The 12153-nt window shown below is 36.4% G+C and overlaps 1 protein-coding gene across 3 annotated transcripts in view; it reads right to left on the minus strand.

The window, feature by feature from the left end:
• Window positions 1-630: 630 nt before the first annotated feature.
• The window catches only part of Nin (ninein), a 106657-nt gene continuing 95134 nt past the window's right edge, over window positions 631-12153 (minus strand). For 2 of the 3 annotated variants that reach the window (XM_076850275.2, XM_076850273.2), the window contains 3 exons: window positions 10764-10961; window positions 7039-7152; window positions 631-4632 (listed from right to left, as the gene is read on the minus strand). In XM_076850275.2, the coding sequence (XP_076706390.1) occupies window positions 4423-4632; window positions 7039-7152; window positions 10764-10961 (522 nt within the window). In that variant the 3' untranslated portion in view covers window positions 631-4422. Of the gene's footprint in view, window positions 4633-7038; window positions 7153-8693; window positions 9165-10763; window positions 10962-12153 lie in introns of those variants that run through there. The other variant, XM_076850274.2, reaches the window with a different exon arrangement.

The following is a 12153-nucleotide window of genomic DNA, read 5'->3' on the forward strand; positions in this document are numbered from 1 at the left end:
TGCCTTCAACGTTTAAAAAATTTTTTTCTTGTAGTTGTAGATGGGCAGCATACCTTTATTTTATTTGTTTATATTTATGTGGTGCTGAGGATTGAACCCTGTGCCTCACACTTACGTGACAAGTGCGCTGCCACCGAGCTATAGCCCCAGCCCCTCGGGTTAACTTTTGTATCTATAATTAAATCTATCTCATCACTCATGAGCAGCCAAATTAACAAAGTCCAAACCATCCACCCATAATGATGGCAAAGTGAAATAAAGCCACCTCTGAAACATCCAAAATCCCAAGTAGGCCCTGGCCTGAGGTCAAGTCAGAATTCTGCTGGGGAATATACACTACCACAGTGTGTGGGACCCCAAACTGCCATCACTTCTTGGACAGTAACGGAATCCCTATGCTCTAAATCACAAACACATCACTTGGGGATCACATTAAAACAAAGATTCTAGTTTAGCATATCTGGAGCAGGGCCTGAATTTTGGCATTTGTAGAAAGTGTTTAGTGTGATATTTTGATGCGTTCTTGCTCAAGACCAAGGATAAACACACTGAAACTGTTTATAAAAGTTCAGGGTAGATATAAAACAAGAAGTATATTTGTAAAATTATTTATTTACATTTTAAGCTCACATTAAAATCTTTCTAGGATAGAATGGCTAAGATGAAATATACAAAGCTGATATAAACACATACACTCATCTTTACTGGAAGAAAGTTCTATGAATTTTAGATGAATTCAGGTTTTCTTTTACAAAACCAGTGTTTTCTTAAACCATGCTGTGATAGTGTGTCTCCTCAATGAGAATAAATCGAATTTGTATCATTTTAAAAAGTTGAGAAACAAAAAGCTTTGACTTGTTGAATAGCTATCCATAAAAAATTATGCCATAAAGCCAAATTATTTTTACAGTGCTGAGATGTTTAAAGAGGTCCAAACAAGATATCATGAATATATTTTAAACATGAGTACTTTGGTTGTTAGGCTTCGACTTGGTTTTGGTATTACTTATATAATTACATTATTCAAATGAATCATTCATTACAGGTAATCCATTCAAAACATGACTTGCTTAATATTACAGTATTGCAAAGCACTTAGACTTGCTTTGATTTGGAATACCTTCAAAGATGTTGACAATAGCTACATGTTTCCTTTTCTTCATTAACAAAATAAAAAGAGAAATCACAAATTCGCTTTCCATGTGTTAAAAAGCCTAAATCTGTCACAAAACCTTATTCATTTCATTAAAATTTTTCCCCTCAAAACAATACCTGTTCTAGGTACTGGTGCATTATTAAAATACTAGACTCGTAAGATCTCTTTCTATGCCTCAAAAGCCTATTATTTCATGATCTATTTATGTAAAATGCACTGATGAATATATCAATAGTACACTGATACTTCAGGGATGGGATTCACATTTAAAACAACTTTCAAAGCCTAGTTTAGTAAAAGTCTTAGAAAAATAAATAAAACAAAATGCTGTGGTTGGTTCTACCCCTCTCCTCCACTTTTCTCCCTTCATAGATCTGAGCTTGAATTCAAACTTTTAAATAGCAGAAGAAGGCAAAATAGGATAATAAAGGCTTTACTACCCACAGTTTCCTTTTCTTATGTAATGTATTATCCCCAAGGTAAACTCGATTTTTCTTTAAAATGAAGATCTAGTCTTGTAAGACTATTTTAAATAACTCTACTTAGATAAAAATAAAGTTTAAAAACCAGTGCTTTTAATAAAAAAGCAGCTGAATGCCTATAAAATACATAACTTATGATTATGAAGAGTGCCATTAAGAAGTCTAAAAGCAGATGGGCATAGTGGGTAACATCTGTAATGGCTTGAGAGGCAAGGAGGATCACACGTTTGAGGCCAGCCTCAGTAACTTAGCAAGACCCTAAGCAATTCAGTGAGACTCTTCTAAAACTAAAAAAAGCTGTGCATGTAGCTGAGTAGTGAAGTGCCCCCTGGCTTAAATTCCAAGTTCCAAACAACAACAACAACAAGTCTGTAAACAAAAGCTAAACATAATTTGAAGTTTACATTTAATCTCTTTGAAATTCTGTTTAAACTCTAAGTTATATCATAAATGATCTCTTAAAACTCCCACTCTAAACTTTCTCAAAAATAAACTGTCACAAAACTGTATAAATTTAAGGTATCCCTGATTTTTCTTATATTCATCTTTTTTCCAATTTTGTGGTGGAAAAGCAGGAAATTAAGTTCCAATAAGTGGCTAAATTTACTTGTATCTGATTTTGGATTAAGTATTTTGTATTTGTATTTTGGATAAAGGGATTCTATGTGCAGTCTAAAACTTTCCCCAAAGCCATATTTACATTAATCATACAACATTTTATATACACATAATACAAATTCATAGGAAACAAATTAACCTACACTTTTCATAATGTAAAAAATAAAAATAAAAAATACAAATGTGACCACATGCTAAGTTGACTGAGAAATATGTGTGGTGTCTGGTTCCAGTGGTTCCTTGGGTAACTTGAAGCATGTCACATAAACACACTACAGATGCTTAGTTTATTGTTGACCTCAGCCTAGGCCAACCCACAGTTTTAAGTGAAAAGTTTTCTGTTAAAGCTAGTGCCATACAAGTACTTGAGTTTGCTGAGAATATCTGCAGAGGACAGAAAAGATTTAGGGAAGGCATGATAGTAGATGGCAAATGTTTGGAAGCATATTATAGAGAAGGATTAAAATCCTTTTTCCAGGGGGAAATCAGAGCTTTCCAATAAGAGCTATGCAAATCTTAAAAGTTCTGCTTCACCAGTGTGAACTCCTAGTCCCGTGAGTAGCAGTGCCTTTTTAAGGGCCTGGTCGTGAGGACTCCTGGACTGACAAGTGGTTAGCCTGTTAGGATTTCTGAAGTTCCTTGATGGAAATTATTTTGTTGAGATTGAATTTCTGGCATTAAATGACTTCTTAGGCAGCTGGCTTTATCTTGTGTTTCTGACTATAAAGCAGTGTTTGATTTCTGTTATACTCTTTGTAAATAGAAAGAACCTCCTGAAATAGATGAAAGTAAAAATTTCTGATCTTATTACTCTCCCATGAAGACAAGTAGGTGGCTGTGATGAGCTTTGGTAGCATTCTGCACCTTGTAAGTCTTCCGCCATCCACTGGAGGAAGCAGGCTAGAAGCAAAGATTTAAACTGGAGGTGGTGGGGGTGTAATCCAGTTTAAAATGTTTACTGTTCCATGATTCCTGATCTTGAGAAAGAATGGGAAGTCCTGTTGGACACTCCTTTGCTTCAGATGGCATGCCAGTACTTACCACAGTAAGGAATTCTTAGGATCAGATTTGAGGTATAGTAGAGTAAGAAGCATGGACAATTTTGACCTATATTTAACAAACAATAACAACTCTCCTATAAGTTGGAAAAAGTTTTTAACTCTAAAATCAAGGCCTTTTTCAAACACTTAAATGCACTAAAATGTTCATGAAAACCCTATGGCTGGAAATATATAAGACAAATAAATAAGGTCACATGGTTTATACATCTCAAATTCTTAGAGAGGCCTGGCAGTAGTTCAGGAAGACAGTTTAAAGAAATGTTCCCTGAGTTCTTGAGGCAACCTCACAGATAAGTCCATGACCTCCAAGACTTTTGAGATAGGAAAACCGCATATCCCTTCTCCAAGAGTGACTGTGTAGTTCAAAGTGGTTTGTTCAGTGCTTTCCCTACAGTTCAAATGCTTTAAGAATGTGGCTTTATCCATTTTTTAGAAAATGAGGGCCCAAATGAAACTTCTAAGAGGAGGAAGAAAAAGACTGTTTAAAGAAAAGTAAAGCTTCATCATTACTTAAGAGTGCAGTTGAGTAAATCAGTTCTAAACCTCTCACATAGCAAGAGTAGTAATAGTAAGTGGAAGAAGGTAGAGCTCTATGGACTTGGGCTTTTCTGGTCTCAGTTACTGAGCCCAGCCCTCCTATCAAAATAGAATCACAGTCTATCAATTAATTCAAATAACCAAAACTATTACAAGCAGAATGATTTTTCAGTATTTAAATGTGCAATACCTAAATTTGTTTTTAAATAAAGTCCCTAAAAACCATTTTAGTAAGGTCTCAAACTTAAATATATGGAATTTATATGTATACATATTGGCATACAACGGTGCTTTAAAAACACATTGAAAACTGGGATTTAAAGTTTCTTAAATTGTTTTCATATATTAATTTTCTTGGTACCTACTAGAATACTTAAAAAATAAATTATTTGTAAGTGTTGAATTTAAACAGTCAAATTGTTACAATGAATAGACTCCAAAATTTAGGTTGGCTTAATTTTAAGCCATTGAAAGTTTTTTTTTTTTTTAAACAGGGTTAAGAGATACTACTGAAATGTTCCTTCTCTTTCAGTAAAGTGCACAAAAATGAGTGCATCCTTTGGTGTGGCTATGACCTCAAAGGAGGCATAGAAGTCAATGGTGCTGGTGTCAGGTTCCTGACTATATTACTGAGGCTGGCAATCTTCTCTTCTAGGAGGTAATTTTTCTTCTCTGCTGTTTTCTGTCGCTGTTCGGTCATTTCCAGAGCTTTCAGCAACTGGGCATTTTCAACATACAAATCCTTCACCATTGCATCGGCTTTAGTATTCTTGCAGAGCTAGAAACAGAACCAGAAACACTGTGACTCCATTTCTGTAATTAATCTTTTAAATTTAAGGAAAGATATCAGGATAGAAGCATTATAAAGGCAAATCATGCCTACCAGTTACATTCTTATCTTTTACAGTACAGCTTTAACATCAGATTCAGCATCAGGGAAACAAGAACAAACCCACTTTTTCCAAGCTCTTTGAATGTTTGTAGAAGTTACTAATAGAAAGAATAGATTACTGTTCGAAGGCTCCAAAATGAAAGACTTATTTCCCACCTAAATAAACTAGATGCATTCCTTTATTTTTTTAAAACATCACAAATATTTTTGTAACTTTAATTTTTGAGGTGTAAGGAGTGAATTGTATTAAACTCCACTCTTAACAGTAGAGCCTGAAGCTTTCCATTTGTAACTACAACCTATTATTCATTTCAAAAACGGGCTCACAAATTACAACAAAGAGATGAGATGTGAGCAGTTGTTTTTCGTCAGCTTCTCCCTTTTTGCATGGGGCCTTGCCTAGAAGGTATATACTAATCCTTATGGTTAGAACATATCATCTAGGTTGGGGTGGGAAAACTGTTTAGCAGACATGGAATACTTTTATTTTTGTTCTTTTATTATCTTCAATCTCCTTTCCCATGTTAACTCTTCACTCGACTCCCAATTTCAAGCAGGGCATCTTAAAGAATAAATGTTTAAGGAAATAAAGACCAACTACAAAGTGGCTAAATTATTAGCATTTCAAAGGTCAATGATAATTTAGATGACTGGCAGGTATAACATACTAGCATTTCAGAACCTACTCCCTTTTGAAATACCACCTGTCTTCTTTCCTTTTTCCCTCCCTTCTTTCACTTAGGAAACAATACAATGGTTCCTCATGACCTACAGAATAAAATTCCCTTTTGGGATACCAAGCAGGGCCCTCTCTTTCTGTCCTTTCCCGTCTTTTCTCCCAGGACAGTAGGAACTGGCAATATCCATGTGTCTATAGATATCCACACCCCACATGGTGCCCTAACTTCATGATGCTCTCATAGCCTAGAATGCCCTTCCCACAGTTATTCACTTGTTCAAATCTCACTCAACCCTCAAGATTTGATTTAAGAGACCTTCAGGAAGCTTTCTTTAAATCTCTGGTTTTATCAAGTGTCTTTTCTCTTGTGTGCCATCTACTGAAACAGGGCTGACCCTATTTTATATAATTTTGAACCTATCATTTGGTGGAATGTTTGGTACCTTGTAGGTGTGATAGAATTCACCTTCCCTATGGGCAGGGATGTAATTTTGTTCACTGCTGCATCTCTAGTGCCCCATATAGGACATGGCCCAAAGTAACTATGTGTTGAACAAATGAGTATTTAAAGGATTGAATGGGAAAATGCTCACTGACAGGACTTTCTCTTTCTCCTCTGTTCATTAAGATATAGGGCAAGGAACATTGATGTCTACACCTATTTCCAGACCCTCTCTTGGGGTTATCATTCTCAGGTTTTATTTATCTAGAAAAACAAGTTGGGCAATTTCCTCTGCCCCAGTCTGTCTCAATCTTGGTTTCCAGAGAAGCTGATAATACTTTCCTAGGAGGCGGTTCTCTTTGCATAGCTTTTTTTCTTGGGGAGGAATTTTGGGGATTCAACTCAGGGGCACTCGACCACTGAGCCACATCCCCAGCCCCATTTTGTATTTTATTTAGAGACAGGGTCTCACTGAGTTGCTAAGTGCCTCGCTTTTACTGAGATTGGCTTTGAACTCATGATCCTCCTGCCTCAGCCTCCCAAGCTGCTGGGATTATAGGTGTTTGCCACGAGTTCCTAGCTTCCTCCTTGCCTCCTGTGTAACTCTTTGGAAGATGCACAACTAACCTCTAACCACTGAAGTCACTTCTGTCACCAGCAGGTGGAAAGGATAAGGCTTCTTAGTGGTCTGGCATTTGAGGTCCAGACTTTATACAAGGCACATCCTTTTAGGGCAATGAGATACTTTTTGAGCTTGCCATAGCTGTTGGAAACAGGAAAGCTAACTCTCCACTCATTATCCACCAGTATCATTTTTCTGTTTTGTTTAGATGGCATATTGCTTATGTTGGACAGAAAAAGATCTGTTAAGTATTCATTTTGAGCCACTGAACCTCATCAGGAATGCTTTAGATCCATGTTAACCACTGTTAGCAGATATTTATTTTTTAAACTTGGGGTGGACAAACATATACCTAGAAGAGTTTTGGAAAAATATAGAATATAGAATTTACCTTTTGTGGGCATGTGAGGGAGAGTGAATCCTAAGTTCTTCTAGACATCTATAGAATTTGCCTTTATTAGACAACACAAGTTAGCAAGTTAATGGCAAGAAAGGAGTGTTAAAACTGGAATGTGGGGTGGATGGATAGATGTGTCTGGGGAGGCTCACTTGTTCTTTGAGCTGATTCACTTTCTCTTGAAGAAGCCTTTTCACCAGTTTCAGTTTCTGTTCAACTTCTATCATTCGTTCCTCCATGACAGTTACCAGCTGTTCCTGGCTTCCCTGAAGGGAAGAAAAAAAGTATATCATCATTTGAAAATCATGCTACATTTAAAGCACTAGTTGTTTATTCTCCCCACAAGATGCCTAGAGGAAATATAGCCAATGTTTCGCCTTTTAAACAGGAAGGATGGATTTCTGATGAAATGGGGGAGTTCTGAGCACTGCATTGATTGCACATGTCAGAAAAGTAGTCCTATCAGAGAAAGAATCAAAGAGAAAACAAAGAATCTTACCTGTGGTATACCATTGTCCCCTGATAAAAAGAAAAATTCTTAAAACCCATAGTTGAATATCTGTGTGCACTTCATATATAGTAAAATGGGTATCCAAAGTAAATTAAAAGAGGGTGATCAACTCCCATCCTGATTTGGGTATTTATAATACTGTGGGTCTCTCGACAACAAAACAAACACTGAGTTTATTCAGGGTTGCTTAATGTTTCCATTCAGCTTGCAACACACGTCTGTTTTTCTTCAGAAATAACTGATTACTTTTTTGAGGGTGTTAGGGTTTTTTTCTTCATAGTAATCATATCTTCCTGCCAGTTTTTCTAGTCATCTGTTGACTTGTCAATGTGAAGCAAACATCTGGATTGGAGGATGGATTTATCATCAGAGTAAATTGAAAATTAAGAAGCTTCTCTCCATAGACAACTCCTAGATAAAACCATTGGGCAGGAAGGGGCCCTAACTTTCTCCCTCTCCTCATACAACAGGGCTAGGTGTGTGGGTTTCTGGAAGCAGAGTGATGTAAACAGAGATTAGAGTCTGACTGATTGTCCCTCTCCTCTGCTGGCCCCCAACCCCTCAAAATTTCCAGAGAAGGAAGTTCACATTTCAAAAGTTGCTTCAAATCTTGTAGTTCAGGTGTTAATGGCTGATGGAACTTAAATATTCCTTTTTTAAAAAATTATTTTTTAAAGTATTGGGGATTGAACCTAGGGGTGCTGTACCACTGAGCTACATCCCCGACCCTTTATATTTTCTTTTGAGACAGGACCTCCCTAAGTTGCCCAGGCTGTCCTTGAACTTTCCACCTCCTGCTTCAGCCAGTTGCTGGATTACAAGGGTGTGCCACACCACACACTGTCTGCTCTTAAATATTCTTAAAAAGGCATACTTTAAAAAATACTCAGAATGACCAAATGTGTTAAAGCCAAAGTTTGCTTGGATATTAAATAATTAGCATTTAATTATAAAAGAAATAATTAACTCATGTGGCTAATTTGAAGATAAAAGTTGTAGGAGGCAAAAGTCTAATGCAAAAAACTGAATTTCAATAAATTGGGCCTTGAACATCTAGGCCCAACAACAACTTTTAAAAAGTTCTATTTATTTTAAAAGACATATGGCTTTTTAAAGTTCAAATACAAATAAAAATGTTTGATTTCCACTTGCATAAAAAAATCAAAATATAAAACCACAGTTACAGAAAATTCAAAGTATACAGAGTACAGCAAAAGAGTGGGGGAAAAGAGGAAAAACAAAGGCAGGCATATATTTAAAATTTATTTTATTGTTTCATCAAAATTTTCCTTTTTTTCTGGCAAAAAGTATTATACATCTTATACAAAACAGTATAAATAACCCTGATTCTCTTCAAATTCCATATATAAAAGTAGAACCTTTTGTTAAAAATAATTACAACTTATGGAATGAGAAAATATATAGAATACATCCTTTCAAGAATCTTAAATCCACACTCTTAAATGGTATAAATAAAATGATTTGTAACAAGTAGAAATTTGTGAATTTCATTCACAAGATCTGTCTTTTCTACATAAATAAATAATACTGCAAAGGCTTAACAGTAAAAATCAGAATAATTTTAAAGAGCACTTATTTTGTGTCTCAGCTTATGCCTCTTTTAGTGTGGTTTATGTGTGTGTGGGTGTGTGTGCATTTGAGAGTCTGCCATAGTAACAAATGCCATCAATAGCAGCCCAGTTTTCACAGGTGCCCAATCCTTCTGTAGGAATCTGCATGCACTGCTCGCTGCTCCGGTAGCAAGGCCTAGAGAAAGAAGGCAAGTGGTATACTTCACCCTGATGTCAAGATTATGTATTTTTAGGGAGTCTAAATTCACACATTTATGATGCAATTTTTCAAAGCACACACATTAACACTATACTACACTACACACGCAAGCAAAGCAACACAAAGGCAGAAGACATTACATCACTCCACACAGACAACGTGCAGATTCCAATAATATTTTGTATTCTTAGAATTAGTGTCAGCTGGGCAATCAGAAATGGGAGAGTCTGAAGTGGTGATCTAGTCGGAGTAGCAGCACTCTTTGCTCTGGCTGGGTTTGTCTTTTTTTTTTGTATGAAAATTTTAAGTTTTGGTCTAATCCTGAAGCAAATGGAGTAAAAGGATGTTTTTACTTTTTAAATACGGGTGGGTGGGTAGGTTGGGAAGAGTATGCTTTGAAAATAGTGTTTATGGGAAGTCAATGAATAGAATCTTAGGCAAATCATTTAGTTTAGACAGTCCATTAGAAAAGGAAGTTAAGGTTGTATAGTCAATGATATAATGAAGAGTTGAAGCATCGACCATTGCAATTTTAATTTGCAAATTTAATTTTAATACTGGGAAGTTGAAAGCACAAACTTCAAAGTTTTGTTAGGAAGAATAGATAGCAGGAGTACCAAAAAAAAAAAAAAAATACTAACAAAGCCCAGATATATACTAGTAGTTGAGAAAAACAACCGTTCCTATGGATAATTACAGTGCTCACGTAACTTTGCCAAGCTACTCTGGAGGGATTAAGAAAGAGTTGGGAAATTCCTTATCAAACTTTGTTGGAGAGGTAAGGTGTATAGAATCAGAAGTGCATCTAAAGCAGAAGGAATTTAGAATTCCACAAAAAAGTATTTGTTCTTTTTATTCCTAATTATGAATTAACTACATGGGTAAGACCAAAGAGTTATGAAACTTCTGAAAAAGGATGATTATGAATGAAGCACCAAAGAGAAATAACTGTTTGAAAACCTAGGTAATATAAGATGGTATTTGGTAGTGACCCAGAATAAGGCTAATTCAAAGCCAATGGGAAGATCTTTATTTTCCTAAAAATCATTTTTGAAACTAGATTATAAAAAAATTGAGCTTAATGATCATATCCACTAAAAAATATGTCACCAACTACACTTTCTTCTACCTTAATTGTGAAACGCCCCACCTGTAAATTCCATGGATGTTGGTGGGCCCCACCTGTCTGGTGCAGGAAAGTTAAGGATGTTTTGTTCCTAATGTAAATCCTAGAGCTGCACTTGCATTTTGTAGTATTTTTGACATGAGATGAGAATGATGGCCAATTGTACACTATGCTCAAGTGATTCTGATGCTTTGTCTTCTACTACAAGCGTGCAAAGGAGACCCAGAACATCTTAGAAGTGAAGAGCTGGAAAGTAGTGCTGCAAAAAACAAAACAAAAACCAGCACGGCAGAACTCTGGATTTGTGATACAGGGAAGGTGTCACTCTCTGAGAGTAGATTTAGGTTTGCTGTCCCCACCTTTGAACTGGTTTTATTTGAACTTTCAAATAAAAGTAAAATTAATTAGGCGATCTGAGTTTACTACTAGAGGAAAAGAACGCTTCATACCTGTGGTGTGTTGGTTTCGGAGGTCCTGTTGTCAAGTTCCTCCTGTAGGTGCTCATTTCTCCTTTCTGCCTGTAGTAGCTGGTGTTGAAGCTGCAGAAAGTGCTCCCTGGGCACCATCGGACAGGCTTGCTGCTGGAGCAGCTGCAGATCCCAGTGAGGGGATGGGCTAAGCATCACAGTGGACCTCAGGTGCTGCATCTGAAGGACAAGGGCAAAAGCCTGGTCAGCAGCAGTGCCTTCCTATCACAGAGCTGCCCTTGAATGTGTCAAGCCATAGTGAGTGAAGCCTATAAATTTGCTAATGGCCCCACACCCACCCATAGCTTGGAAACAGGACAGCACATGAGCCCGAGAGAGATGTAAATGTGAAGAGCCATTTTGCTTAGGAACATAATATAATCAAGAGCAGACTTTCTCAAGATTATTAGACTTTAAAAAAAAACAGCACTTCCTCATCTTGAGTGACTGTGGGGGGGTCTGGGGCACAATATATAGTATATTTGAATTCCATCTCATTTTTTCTTATGCTAGAATGTTTGATAACCCTCCTTTAAAAAAAAAAAAAACTGAAGTTAGACTAGGGAAATAAGGGGAGTAAGTGATTATGTTTTAGGCTTGTGCTACTTTACTTACCATTCATAAAGATTCTTATTTTCCAAACCCAAGTAAACATATTTTTAAAGAATCTTTTCCTGAACTTAAAATTATTTTAACCCATCATTGGTTTATCAATAGATAGTGAAACTCTTAAATAGCACAAGACAGGCTATTCTGGGGTATAAGGCCATATCCTAGAACATCTGGGAACTGGAGGACAAGACAATGAGGAAATGTTACATCAACATGAGAATCAAATTTAGGGACAGAAAAAGGGGGAGACTGCATTTTGGCCAATGGAGCACACCACCTCACATCTGTCAACACACGCAACAGACACAGGGCTCAAGGGAAGGCATGCAACAGCATGAGAAGAAGCACCTCCAGGCTTGAGTGGGGGAAAAAGGACTTCTAAAACTCAAACACAATTAAATGCTATGATGAAACTTCAGAGCCACTATTCATTTCTTTAAATTTCTGAGGTGCGCCATTACCATTTTGAAATACTTCTAGTTGATTCAGAAAAGCTACCACTTTATTTTCATGAATAAAAAAATATGGAGAACTATGATCCCATGATTTTATACCAGTGGAATAATTTTCTTCATATAATGCTTTTAATACTGATGAAAATCCTAATGTAAATGCAGAAACGTATTCTACAGTTAAAACAAAATAAAAATGAATACTGGCTCTTACCAGAAGTATTTATTCACTGGTATAGTCATCAGAAATGATTACATGAACAAAGAGTTTAATGAGATGGCCCCATGCTATGAAAATTCATTGAAAG

Source organism: Callospermophilus lateralis, chromosome 3 (genome assembly GCF_048772815.1).
Source record: "Callospermophilus lateralis isolate mCalLat2 chromosome 3, mCalLat2.hap1, whole genome shotgun sequence".
Taxonomy (NCBI): domain Eukaryota; kingdom Metazoa; phylum Chordata; class Mammalia; order Rodentia; family Sciuridae; genus Callospermophilus; species Callospermophilus lateralis.